General features: G+C 47.4%; 1 protein-coding gene across 2 annotated transcripts in view; it reads left to right on the top strand.

The window, feature by feature from the left end:
- RCBTB1 (RCC1 and BTB domain containing protein 1) overlaps positions 1–14,169 on the top strand; it is a 72,788-nt gene that overhangs the window by 24,586 nt on the left and 34,033 nt on the right. Inside the window, exons 6-8 of one of the 2 annotated variants that reach the window (XM_075334561.1) lie at positions 452–559; positions 10,510–10,649; positions 11,184–11,374. In XM_075334561.1, coding sequence (XP_075190676.1) covers positions 452–559; positions 10,510–10,649; positions 11,184–11,374 — 439 coding nt within the window. The remainder of the gene's footprint in view (positions 1–451; positions 560–10,509; positions 10,650–11,183; positions 11,375–14,169) is intronic. The other variant, XM_075334562.1, reaches the window with a different exon arrangement.

Genomic DNA, 14,169 nt, shown 5'->3' with positions numbered 1-14,169 from the left:
CTCACCACGTTCGGACCAAATGAGTTAATCAACAAGAAGTAACGCTGCGCCTGCTGCTCCCAGTTGATTGCTCATTTGGTCTGAAGGCGTGTCAATAGGACTCAGCAGTGATGTGCACGGTTTATAGCAGTATGGTGTTTTGTCCCCAATTTTTTTGGGGGTGTTTTCACCTCTTTCTCAAACCTTACTCTGGTGATAGTAAGCAATTTACTTTCCAGAGAATTGGTGAAAAGGTTAATGGAAAGGAATATAAAGCCGAAATATCAGGTGTAAGTGGAGAACACAGTGCAGCACCTTTATAATTTGTCTCGTAAGTCACTGTAAAGCTAGTCATAATAAATGGCCATTATCACCTGTCCAGAAATGGTCCATGTCACGCTTAGGATGAAATATGCTGTCAGATACATTAACAAGTGTTGGTTGTTTTTTTGGTTTTGCATTTTCTCTCCAGGTTTATGGCTGGGGTTATAATGGTACTGGTCAGCTTGGCGTTGGGGGTACAGGAAACCAACTAATTCCCTGTAAAGTGGTGTTTGTTCAGCAAGTGTGTATAGTTCAGGTGAGAATACTTCTTGTTAAATAGCTTGTGGGTTATTAGTGAAGTTTGAGATTTCCCTTCAATACTTGTTAAATAAGCCAGCATTCTCCATCCAGTGCGGTCCTCCGCTGCTCCCATGATTGTGTACAGGCTTCAGCCATGATGTCACATCTCCGGTGCTGCAGCCAATGATTGGGCTCAGCGGTAGTTTTACCCATTTGAGATATCCCCCTTAAACTTACAACTGGAATACCCCTTTAACACCTATTTGTGGACTTGGTGGTAACACATAGATTGGTGGGGGATTTACTGCTGAAAGTTTACACCAATTAAGAAACATTACTAGCAAATAGTTTGCCTAATTAGTGATTTCTCTTACCTCATGTGCAGGGCATTACAAGCAGCCTAACCTCTTCACGACACATGACCTACTGCGTACGTCATGGATTGTGTGAGATTAATCCCCGCCGCCTGCCATGGGCAGTCTGTGGCGATCCATGCACATATCAGCGGATTTCAACAGCTGACATGTGTGCCTGCCAGGCTTATTAACCTATTACATCACGCTGTCAAATTCTGAGAGTGAGCTGTATCAGCGCGCTGCCATAAGCAAAACTTACCCACCCCCATCAGAAGTCATGTGACGTGATCATATGACTTTTCGGTGGTTGCCATGGTAGCACAGGGTCATGTAATGGTCATGTCACTTTCTCTCCCTGCTGGCAGAGGGCAGTGTGTGAGAGGAAAGCAGCTTTTCTCCAGATCTCAGATGTGTAGCTGTGATCTGGAGAAATAAAAGAGCGATCAGACTGCTGATCATTATACTCCCCTAGGGGGACTAGTAAACCAAAAAAGTTTTCTTTGTCGCTCCATTGGGAGACCCAGACAATTGGGTGTATAGCTACTGCCTCCGGAGGCCACACAAAGTATTACACTTTAAAAAGTGTAACCCCTCCCCTCTGCCTATACACCCCCCCCGTGCATCACGGGCTCCTCAGTTTTTATGCTTTGTGTTGAAGGAGGCACACATTCACTCATGCTCCCATTTTAGTCAGCAGCAGCTGCTGATTATATCGGATGGAAGAAAAGAGGGCCCATAACAGGGCCCCCGGCATGCTCCCTTCTCACCCCACTGAGTCGGCGGTGTTGTTAAGGTTGAGGTACCCATTGCGGGTACATAGGCTGGAGCCACATGCCGTTTTCCTTCCCCATCCCTTAGAGGCTCTGGGAGAAGTGGGATCCTATCCGGTCATCCAGGCACTGGGACCGGGCTCCCTCCGCAGCCCCTGTGGGATTCTGACGGACAGGAGACTGAGTATCATCAGGGACAGGGCCCTGCATCTACAGGTACTCTGTGTCCCCTTGGGGACGGTGCATGGAGCACTTTGGCCTCAGACGCTGCAGCGACTGCGGTGTTGGTATGAGACCGGGACTACCGCGCCGACCGCGCCTGCTTGCCGGCCGCGGTTTTAACTTTAGTCCCCGGCTTTTGCGGCCTAGTGCCTTAAACTCCCGCCCCCGGGCCTGCCAGTCAGGGGTAAGGGCGGGACGGTCGGTCTGACGCAGACAGTGAGGGCTGGAGCACACTTGGCTGTCCTCCTCCCCCCTCACTAATCACTCGGTGGCACCAGATTCCCGCACTTTTTTAGTTACGCCCACGGCTCCCTCCTCCCCTGTGAACGCCGACAGCCATGTTTTAAGCACATTCTGCCGGTGGAGGACTTCTGGCTGCAGCCCTGGAAGGCCAGAGGCAGGGAATCTGGTGGCCACACACCGCTTGAGCGGTCGGTGCTGGTCCCCCTAGAGTGCCGAACTGTGTGTGTATGTATATATGTATATATGTATATATGTATATATGTATATATGTATATATGTATATATGTATATATATATATATATATATATATATATATATATATATATATATATATATATATAATATATATATATATATTATATTATATTATATTATATTATATTATATTATATTATATTATATTATATTATATTATATTATATTATATTATATTATATTATATTATATTATATTATATTATATTATATTATATTATATTATATTATATTATATATTATATTATATTATATATTATATATTATATTATATATTATATTATATTATATATTATATTATATTATATTATATTATATATTATATATTATATTATATTATATTATATATTATATATTATATTATATATTATATATTATATTATATTATATTATATTATATTATATTATATTATATTATATTATATTATATTATATTATATTATATTATATTATATTATATTATATTATATTATATTATATTATATTATATTATATTATATTATATTATATTATATTATATTATATTATATTATATTATATTATATTATATTATATTATATTATATTATATTATATTATTTTTTTTCTCGGTTCAGCTGTACTGTTAGCTTGTGGCTATATATCCCTCAGGAATCACTCTCCTGGGAGACAACAGCATGTCGTTCACAAGGAGCAAGTGTGCCAAGACACAGGGTTATTTTGCAACCTGTACCTCTTGTGCGGCTATGCTACCTGCAGGTTCCACCTACCCTCACTGTGAGCAATGCTCGGGCCCGGTGGCACTCGCTCAGCCGGAGCCTGGGGCTCTGGTGGTACCCTCGGCCCAGGTAGAATCGCCGGCTTTCCCTGTCCAGGTGGCAGGGACAGAGTTTGCAGTTTTAGCTGAGAAACTCTCTGAGTCACTGTCACAATCCATGGCTCAGTCTATGGACAAATGGTCTGCTAAGATACTAGAAGCCTTGCAGTCCAGACCGGCCCTTACACAGGCCCTGGGCACTGCGGGATTGCCCCCAGGCTCCTCTCGGTCTGCGACGAAGCGTGCTCCTGGGGTGCCTCTAGTTATTACGTGGAGGACTCCGGCACGGACCGCAGTCCCAGACCGGCTAAGCGGGCTCGCTTAGAATCTTCCCCGACTTAATCACGCTGTTCGGGGTCTCAGCTTGAGGACTCTCTAGAGGATGAGGCGGAGGTCGCAGCCCAGGACTCTGATCCTGACGTTGCTCTCAATCTTGATACACCTGAAGGGGACGCCATAGTAAATGACCTTATAGCGTCCATCAACCAGGTGCTAGATCTTTCTCCCCCAACTCCACCTATAGAAGAGTCGGCCTCACAGCAGGAGAAGCACCAGTTTAGGTTTCCCAAACGTACTCGGAGTGCTTTCTTCGATCACTCTAACTTCAGGATGCTGTCCAGAAGCACAGGGCTTTTCCGGACAAGCACTTTACTAAACGCCTTAATGACACACGTTACCCCTTCCCCTCTGACGTAGTTAAGGGTTGGGTTCAATGTCCCAAGGTGGATCCTCCAGTCTCTAGACTGGCGGCTAGATCCGTAGTATCAGTGGCAGATGGTTCATCGCTCAAGGATGCCACTGACAGGCAAATAGAGCTCATGATGAAATCCATCTATGAAGCCATAGGCGCGTTCTTTGCCCCAGCCTTTGCAGCAGTGTGGGCACTCCAGGCTATCTCAACTTGTCTGTCTGAGATTAATGCGGTCACCCGTACCTCTGCTCCGCAAGTAGCGTCGTTGACTTCTCAGGCGTCGGTATTTTCATCCTACGCCATGAATGCTGTCCTGGACTCGACTAGCCGTACAGCGGTAGCATCCGCCAATTCGGTGGCAGTCAGCAGGGCCATATGGCTACGCGAATGGAAGGCAGACTCTGCTTCCAAGAAGTTCTTGACCGGTTTGCCTTTTTCTGGCGACCGATTGTTGAGCGAGCAATTGGATCCAAGGGAAAGGACTCGTCCTTACCCAAGCCAAAACCAAAGAGACCTCAGCAACGAAAAATTCAAGCGAGGTTTCGGTCCTTTCGGCCTCAGCCAGATCCCAATCCTCCTCGTCAAACAGGCCACAGAAGAGCCAGAGAAACTTTTGCATGTCGGTCTAAGTCATGTCCAAAGACAGCCGGAGGCACCGGCTCCAAGGCGGCCTCCTCATGACTTTCGGCCTCCCCAAGCCGCATCCTTGGTCGGTGGCAGGCTCTCCCGCTTTTGCGTCGCCTGGTGGCCACATGTCCAAGACCGATGGGTGAGAGACTTCTGTCTCACGGTTACAGGATAGAGTTCAGCTCTCGTCCTCCGACTCGTTTCTTTCAGAACATCTCCGCCCCCCGAGCGAGCCGATGCACTTTCAGGCGGTGGACACTCTGAAGACAGAAGGAGTTGTGATCCCAGTTCCCCTTCAGGAACGTGGTCGCGATTTTTACTCCAACCTGTTCGTGGTGCCAAAAAAAGGACGGTTCATTCCGTCCCGTTTTGGACCTCAAATTGCTCAACAGACATGTGAGAACCAGGCGGTTTCGCATGGAATCCCTCCGCTCTGTCATCGCTTCGATGTCTCAAGGAGACTTCCTAGCATCAATCGACATCAGGGATGCCTATCTCCATGTGCCGATCGCTCCAGAGCATCAACGCTTCCTGCGTTTCGCCATTGGACGAACACCTTCAGTTGTGGCACTGCCTTTCGGCCTGGCGACAGCCCCACGGGTTTTCACCAAGGTCAAGGCATCCGTTGTGGCAGTCCTACACTCTCAGGGCCACTCGGTGATCCCGTACTTAGACGATCTCCTAGTCAAGGCACCCTCCCGGGTGGCATGTCAACACAGTCTGACCGTTGCTCTGGAGACTCTCCAGAGATTCGGGGGGATCAGCAATTTCCCAAAGTCAAAATGGAATCCGACCCAATCACTGAATTGCCTCGGGATGGAGTTTCATACTCTCTCAGCGATAGTCAAGCTACCGCTGGACAAACAGCGTTCGCTGCAAACAGGGGTGCAATCTCTCCTTCGGGCCCAGTCACACCCCTTGAGGCGCCTCATGCACTTCCTGGGGAAGATGGTGGCAGCAATGGAGGCAGTTCCCTTTGCGCAGTTTCATCTGCGTCCACTCCAATGGGACATTCTCCGCAAATGGGACAAGAGGTCTGCATCCTTAGACAGGAACGTCTCTCTTTCTCTGGCAGCCAAGACCTCTCTTCAGTGGTGGCTTCTTCCCTCTTCTCTGTCGAAGGGAAAATCTTTCCTGCCCCCATCCTGGGCTGTGGTCTCGACGGACGCGAGTCTGTCAGGGTGGGGAGCGGTTTTTCTCCACCACAAGGCTCAGGGAACCTGGACTCCGACAGAGTCCTCCCTTCAGATCAATGGTCTGGAGATAAGGGCAGTGTATCTAGCCCTAAAGGCGTTCCTCTGGCAATTCTGCCCAGAGGTTGCGCAAGATCAGGTCCGGCTGCCGCCACGCCATCCTCGTCGCTCCAGACTGGCCGAGGAGGTCGTGGTTCCCGGACCTGTGGCACCTCACGGTGGGTCAACCGTGGGCGCTCCCAGGCAGACCAGACTTGCTGTCTCAAGGGCCATTTTTCCATCTGAATTCTGCGGCCCTCAACCTGACTGTGTGGCCATTGAGTCCCGGCTCCTAGCGTCCTCAGGGTTATCTCAAGAGGTCATTACCACTATGAGACAGGGCAGGAAACCAACGTCAGCCAAGATCTATCACAGGACTGGTGCCCTGATAAGGGGTTTACCCCCCGGCCGTTTGCCTTACCCACGTTTCATTCCTTCCTTCAATCCGGAAGGGACAAGGGTTTGTCTCTCGGCTCTCTCAAGGGACAAGTATCGGCGCTTTCCGTGTTTTTTTCAAAAGCGTCTAGCCAGGTTTCCGCAGGTCCGCACGTTCCTGCAGGGAGTTTGCCACATAGTCACACCTTACAAGCGGCCGCTGGAACCCTGGGATCTCAACAGGGTTCTACGGGCTCTTCAGAAGACCACCTTTGAGCCGCTGCGGGATGTCTCTCTATCACGTCTTTCGCAGAAGGTGGCATTTCTAGTGGCAGTTACATCACTCCAAAGAGTGTCGGAGCTTGCAGCGTTGTCATGCAAAGCCCCCTTCCTGGTATTTCACCAGGATAAGGTGGTTCTGCGTCCGGTCCCGGACTTTCTCCCTAAGGTGGTGTCCCCTTTTCATCTCAATCAGGAGATCTCCTTACCTTCTTTTTGCCCTCATCCAATTCACCAATGTGAAAAGGATTTGCACTTGTTAGATCTTGTGAGAGCACTCCGGATCTACGTGTCTCGCACGGCGCCACTGCGCCATTCTGATGCGCTCTTTGTTCTTGTCGCTGGCCAGCGTAAGGGGTCGCAGGCTTCCAAGTCAACCTTGGCTAGGTGGATCAAGGAACCAATTGTTGAAGCCTACCGTTCTTCAGGGCTTCCGATTCCTTCAGGGCTGAAAGCCCATTCTACCAGAGCCGTAGGGGCGTCTTGGGCATTGAGACACTGGGCTACGGCTCAGCAGGTGTGTCAGGCGGCTATCTGGTCTAGTCTGCACACTTTCACGAAACACTATCGGGTGCATACCTATGCTTCGGCGGATGCCAGTCTAGGTAGGCGAGTCCTTCAGGCGGCGGTTTCCCACCTGTAAGAGGAGGGCCGTTGTTGGCTTTTTTTATCGGGGTATTCTTTTACTCACCCAGGGACTGCTTTTGGACGTCCCAATTGTCTGGGTCTCCCAATGGAGCGACAAAGAAGGGGGGAATTTTGTTTACTTACCGTAAATTCCTTTTCTTTTAGCTCCTATTGGGAGACCCAGCACCCGCCCCTGTTCCCTTCGGGCTGTTTATTTTTTTGTGTACACATGTTGTTCATGTTGAATTGTTCTTTTGGTTCATGGTTTCAGTTCTCCGAACATCCTTCGGATTGAATTTACCTTAGACCAATTTATAAGTTTCCTCCTTCCTGCTTTTGCACCAAAACTGAGGAGCCCGTGATGCACGGGGGGGTGTATAGGCAGAGGGGAGGGGTTACACTTTTTAAAGTGTAATACTTTGTGTGGCCTCCGGAGGCAGTAGCTATACACCCAATTGTCTGGGTCTCCCAATAGGAGCTAGAAGAAAAGGAATTTACGGTAAGTAAACAAAATTCCCTTCTTTAAAAATTAAACCTAAGTTCAAATCACCCCCCATTTGGCACAATAAAAATTAAAATACACATTTGGTATCGCTGCATTCAGAAATGCCCAATCTATCAAAATATAAAATCAGTTAATCCAATCAGTAAACAGCGTAGCGGCAAAAAAATTCCAAATGTCAAAATGAAGTTTTTGGGTTTTTTTTGTTTTTTGTTTTTTTGGTCTCAAAGTTTGCGCAAAATGCAATAACAGACGATCTAAACGTAGCATCTGCGCACAAATGGCACCATTAAAAACGTCAGCTCAAGACACACAAAATAAGCGGTCACTGAGCCATAGATCCCCAAAAATAACGCTAGGAGTTTCTGAATATGGCGCAAAAAGTGCGCTACTTTGTTTGGACAAATGTGTGAATTTTTTTAACCCCTTAGATAAAAGTAAACCTATACATTTTTGTCTACAAACTTGTACCGACCTGAGGCATCACACCAACACATCAGTTTTATCATATAGTGAACATGGTGAGTAAAATATCCCAAAAACTATTGCACTTTTTTTTTTTTGCAGTTTTTCCGCACTTGAATTTTTGCTGTTTTCCAGTACATTATATGGTAAAAATTATGGTTTCATTTAAAAGTACAACTCAATCCGCAAAAAACAAGCCCTTTTTATGGCAAGATTGACGAAAAATAAAAAAAGTTACAGCTCTTGGAAGAAGGGGAGCAAAAAACCCTAGAAAAAACGAAAAACACCTGTGGGTGAAGGCGTTAAGTATCCATGGTTACAACTACTAGGAACAGTTACTGTATGTCGTTGTAACCATGGATACCCAAGCTACTGTAATGCCCTGCATAATGATGTCAATAAAAAAACAAACCAAAGAAAAAACAGCTCAGGGTGCAAAAACAAGCCATCAGTTACATAACTTATATTTATATGGATTGTATCTAGTGGTGACAAAAGCTACATTTAATTTTTATCGTAAAAATGTTTAATTTTAATTAACCACTATAATATAAAACTATGCATGTTAGAGAATGTGTCTTCAGGATCATGCATATGTTGAACTAAAGGTATGTCCGTAACTGTGCTGTTACTCTGACATTAGATGCCTTCAGTGAAGAAACTGTAGTCTGGTTCTTGTTAAACTATCACTAGAAATTGTTTTCGTGCATTGCGTGGAACAGTGGGAAAATCCTGGTGACAGATTCCCTTTAAGGGAATCTGTCAGGTACAATATGCAGCCAGAACTACGAGCAGTTCTGGGTGTATATTGCTAATCCCTGCCTAACCGTTCCTGTATATACTAGCATAGATAGAGGGATCTTTAGAAAAAGGATTTCTAAAGATCTTTTACCGTATGCTAATGATCGCAGACACTAGTCCCCTGCCAATCGCTACCATTAGCATGTTGGTACGCCCCTGTGGGTGTGCTATCATGCTAATGAATACACGTCATGGGTCATGCACACTGAGCTAAAATTCCCCGTCGGACGCAATAGCGGCGGAGAGGTGAGTGAGATTATCCTGTGATGCTGCATTTTCATTAGCATGATAGCACACACACAGGGGCATGCTAACATGCTAATGGGGCCGACTGGCTGGGGATATAACGCCCACGGGACTAGTTCCCTCGCTCATTGGCATACGGTAAAAGATCTTTAGAAATACTTTTTCTAAAGATCTCTTTATCTATACTAGTGTATAGATTACTTTTTTTTTTTTTATTTTACTAGTCCCCCTAGGGGGCTATTGCGATCAGCAATCCGATCGCTTTGCACAATCTGCAGATCTCAGCTACAGAGCTGAGAACTGCAGATTTGCTGCTTCACTTTCAATGCCGGCTGTATTCCGGCATTGAGAGGAAGTGACTCATGTTAGCTACAGGCGTCATCACATGACCCTGTGCTACCATGGCAACCGCCGAAAGTCACGTGATCATGTCACGTGACTTCCGGCGGGGGCGGGGTAAGTCACTGTCATGGCGGCGCCCATATACATATCGCTGCCAAGACTTTGGCAGCGAAATGTAAGGGGTTAATGGGCGCGGGTGGAAGCGATTCCACCCGCGGCTAGCAGGCACACATATCAGCTGTTGATAACAGCTGATATGTGCGCCGATCGCCGCCGGCGGCAGGGGGCGGGGCTTACCGGAACACGAACACGATCCATGACGTATCTAGTACGTCATGGGTTGTTAAGGGGTTAAAGAGAACCTGTCACCTAGAATGTGTTCTGACCCATCAGCAGACGCATGTGTGCCCTAATTACACCTCCCTACCCATCCTTGTGCTGTAAAATTTTATAATGTGAAAGTAATAAAAAACGTTTTATTACCTTCATTCTTCATATGTAAATAGCAGGGAATGTGGTCACAGGGGCGGCGCCTTGCCCTATGGACGTCTACATATTTCCGTGGTATCATGCCCCTGTGGGCGTGATACTATGGAGACGTCCCCGTCGCTCATTCTATCCTGTGCGCATTGCAGCAGGCTTCTTTTCCGGGTGTTCAATCGCCGGCTTCAGACGCGCACTGCGCGTCTGAGACTGACAAGGAGAACTCTGAAGAGAAGCCTGCCGCAATGCTCGCAGAATGAGCGACTGGGACGTCTCTCCATGGTATCACGTGCACAGGGGCATGATACCACAGAAATATGCAGAAGTCCATAGGGCAAGGCGCCGCCCCTGTGACCACATTCCCTGCTATTTACATACGAAATATGAAGGGAATAAAATGTTTTTTTTATTACTTTCATATTATACAATTTTACAGCACAGGGATGGGTAGGGAGGTGTAATTAGGGCACACATGCGTCTGGTGATAGGTCAGAACGCATATTGGTGACAGGTTCCCTTTAAATTATAGATTGGAAACTGGCAGTTCTTAGGTTATTTTTTTTTGTTTTTTGTTTTTTTTTTAGTGGTTTTTTTTTTGTGCTTCTAGATTTAAAAGGGCTCTTTCTGCTTTTGTAAAGTTGTCCATATTTTCCAGATTGCTTGTGGCTATAGCCATACTATGGGGCTGACTGATCAAGGCTATCTCTACTCCTGGGGCGCGAACACGAATGGCCAACTTGGAATTGGCAACAAAAGCAACCAGCTTTCTCCAGTTAGAGTGGAGACCAGTGAAAGGTATAGTATACTGGTGTGCGTGTTCTTTTGCTTCGAGCATAGGAAAACCACACCTTTTTTAAAGATTTGTCACCGGGTCAAAAGGGGATAATTTCTTCCCTTGTTATTCACACCGCTTCGCTGAGAATTCCTTTTTTTGTATTTCCCATATTCTTCCAGAGATTTGGGCCTATAATGTGATGCTTATATAATGTTTTACTCCTCTTGGAGTCAGCACAAAACCACTGTTCAAACCAAGCACAGGTGTTGTGTAAACCTGGCGTGGCCAAGACGTTTAGTGCATCCATCTGTCCTCCTGTTCCTTGAATGACAGCTCTGGACCTACAGGAGCCGGAGCAGAGATGGATGGTGCACTGCATTGCTCTGCCTCATAAAGGGGGCACCTGTGCTTGGTTAGTACCGTCATTTTCTGCTTATAGGCTCCCTTTATAATTACATAATTGAAATAACTTTACTAATACTGTACATTACATTCTTATTCTGCTATTCAGACTTTGATATAACCACTGACAGACCTGTGCATTGTTTTTGCAGAATAGTGGAGATTGCAGCTTGTCACTCATCTCATACTTCTGCTGCCAAATCACAAAGTGGACAAGTTTACATGTGGGGCCCTTGTCGGGGCCAGATTATTCTCGCCCCTCATCTCACAAACTTTATTTGTACAGATGATGTCTTTGCTTGTTTTTCAAACCCACCAGTTATGTGGCACGTGCTTTCTGTAGGTAAGTCATGGCTGCTCCGAAGGCTAGACCTGAGACTCAATAGCACTTTGTACATGTACAGATAGTGGCTGGTGGTTGGTTCATAGAGCATTATTTAAATGCAATTATTTATTATAATGATGGCTGCACCATACATGACAAACATTTAATTTATTTTTTTTACTTTTGTATCCTATTTTTATTTCCTCATAACTTGTAACGAGCAGGACTCGCTCCTCTTGTAATTGTTCCAGTGTTACAGAAAATGCATTCGAGTATGTCACCTCTGATTGCAAAGTGTGGTGGAATATGTCGGCACCATTAGAAATAAAATTATTTATTAAAACTTTTTCCTACCAATTCAGGCAGCTAGATAATTTTTCTTAAGCTAGTGAGCTCTTCATTTGTCGGATTTTGTTAAAACTGAATTCACTGTTAGTGTGCACATAGCCTAAATAACGTTTTTCCACTTCTCAAAAACACTGCGTTTTTGGCTGCAACAAACGCGCCCAAGGCAAAAAGTGGTAAAAACGCGTGCATTTTTGGCTGCGTTATGCTGCGTTTCTTTGTCGCTCTATTGGGAGACCCAGACAATTGGGTGTATAGGCTATGCCTCCGGAGGCCGCACAAAGTATTACACTCAAAAGTGTTAAGCCCCTCCCCTTCTGCCTATACACCCCCCGTGCTCCCACGGGCTCCTCAGTTTTTTGCTTTGTGCGAAGGTCAGACACGCACAGCACAGCTCCACAAATTAGTCAGCAGCAGCTGCTGACTGTGTCGGTTGGAAGAAAAGTGGGCCCATATAGGGCCCCCAGCATGCTCCCTTCTCACCCCACTCTTGTCGGCGGTGTTGTTAAGGTTGAGGTATCCATTGCGGGTACGGAGGCTGGAGCCCACATGCTGCTTTCCTTCCCCATCCCCCTCAGGGCTCTGGGTGAAGTGGGATCCTATCGGTCTCCAGGCACTGAGACCGTGCTTCATCCACAACTCCTGTGGAGCCTGCTGGATAGGAGCCGGGTACCGTTCAGGGACATGGCCCTGCTACGTGAAGGTACTCTGTATCCCTGTGGGGACCGCGCACGGCAACACCTCAGCTTTGCTGGGTGTGCTAGTGCACCGGGGGACCGGGTTAAACTGTGCCATTACACACTCAGCGTCGCTGAGTGTGTTTATATGTAGGGGCTACCGCGCTAACCGCCGCTGCCATGGGAAACTGCGGCGCAGCTGGGACTTGTAGTTCGCCGGGGACTTCGGCGTTGGCCGCGCTTTTACGGCGGCCACGCTTATACTCGAGTCCCCGGCTTGGCTTGCGGCCTAGTTTCCCTTTCTCCCGCCCTCAGCCCTGACAGGCAGGGGAAGGGCGGGACGCTGCACGGAAGAGCAGCACTGAGGGCTGGAGTATGATTTCCATACTCCACCCCCCCTCACTGTGCACAGTGTGAGCACCTCGGCTACGCCCACGGCTCCCTCCTCTCGTCAGGACGCCGCAGCCATTTCCTGTCAGCTCCTACGACGCTGCAGAGAGGGACAAACCCTGAGAGACCCAGACACGGTCTCTGGTGGCCTCATAACCGCTTTAGGCGGCTGGTAAGCAGCACCTGTGGTGCTACCCTCATGGTGCTGTAGTGTACTGATACATTATTTGTTTTTAGTATATATTTTACACTGTATGAGCACAGTTCATTCTGGCTATATACCCTAGTGTGTTACTCAGGGAAAACAATAGCATGGCGCCCACAAAAGGCAGGGGTGCCAAAAACACAGGCTTATTATGCTGCCTGCGTCGCTTGTACGACCCAGCTGCCGGCAGGTTCCATTGACCCTCATTGTGTGCAATGTTCGGCCCCTGTGTCACTTCTTCAGCCAGGGCCTCTGCTAAGAGGGGCCCAGGGGGAGCCACCTGTTGACACTGTCCTAGTGACGGGGACGGAGTTTGCAAAACTCTGAGACTATGGCTAAGATACTAGAAGCCTTGCAGTCCAGGCCGGTATCTCAGCAAAGGGACTCTGTTGAATCATTGTTCCCTGGCCCCCCTCAGTTGGACCAACAATGTCCTCCCGGGGTATCTCATACATCCCAGGCTGAGGGTTCTGACTTAGACCCCAGCCCCAGACCGACTAAGCGGGCTCGCTTAGAATTTCCCTCGACATCATATTGTTCAGGGTCTCAGCGGGGGGAATCTCTGGTTGATAATGCGGAGACAGCTGATCAGGATTCTGATCCTGAGGGCGCTCTCAATCTTAATACTCCAGACGGGGACGCCATACTGAACAATCTTATTGCGTCCATCGATCAAATGCTGGATATTTCTCCATCAGCTCCGGCGGAGGAGTCAGCTTCTCTTACACAGAGTATGTTTCTAGACCACTCTGATTTCAGAGAGGCAGTCCAGAATCATCATGCTTGTCCAGATAAGCGTTTTTTCTAAGCGCCTTAAGGATACACGTTATCCTTTTCCCCCTGACGTGGTTAAAGGTTGGACTCAGTGTCCCAAAGTGGATCCTCCAATCTCCAGACTGGCGGCTAGATCCATACTTGCAGTGGACGAGGGGGCCTCGCTCAAGGATGCCACTGACAGGCAGATGGAGCTCTGGTTGAAATCCATCTATGAAGCTATCGGAGCTTCTTTTGCCCCACCATTCGCAGCTGTATGGGCGCTACAAGCTTTCTCAGCAGGTCAAGCACAAATTGAAGCAGCCACATGCACGGCCGCGCCACAAGTGGCATCCATTACCACCCAGACCTCGGCAATTGCGTCTTACGCTATTATTGCTGTCCTGGACTCTGCGAGCCGTACGGCGGTCGCGGCCGCCAAT

The sequence above is a fragment of the Anomaloglossus baeobatrachus genome, chromosome 2, assembly GCF_048569485.1.
Source record: "Anomaloglossus baeobatrachus isolate aAnoBae1 chromosome 2, aAnoBae1.hap1, whole genome shotgun sequence".
Lineage (NCBI taxonomy): Eukaryota > Metazoa > Chordata > Amphibia > Anura > Aromobatidae > Anomaloglossus > Anomaloglossus baeobatrachus.
This window is presented reverse-complemented; position numbering and strand designations above follow the sequence as displayed.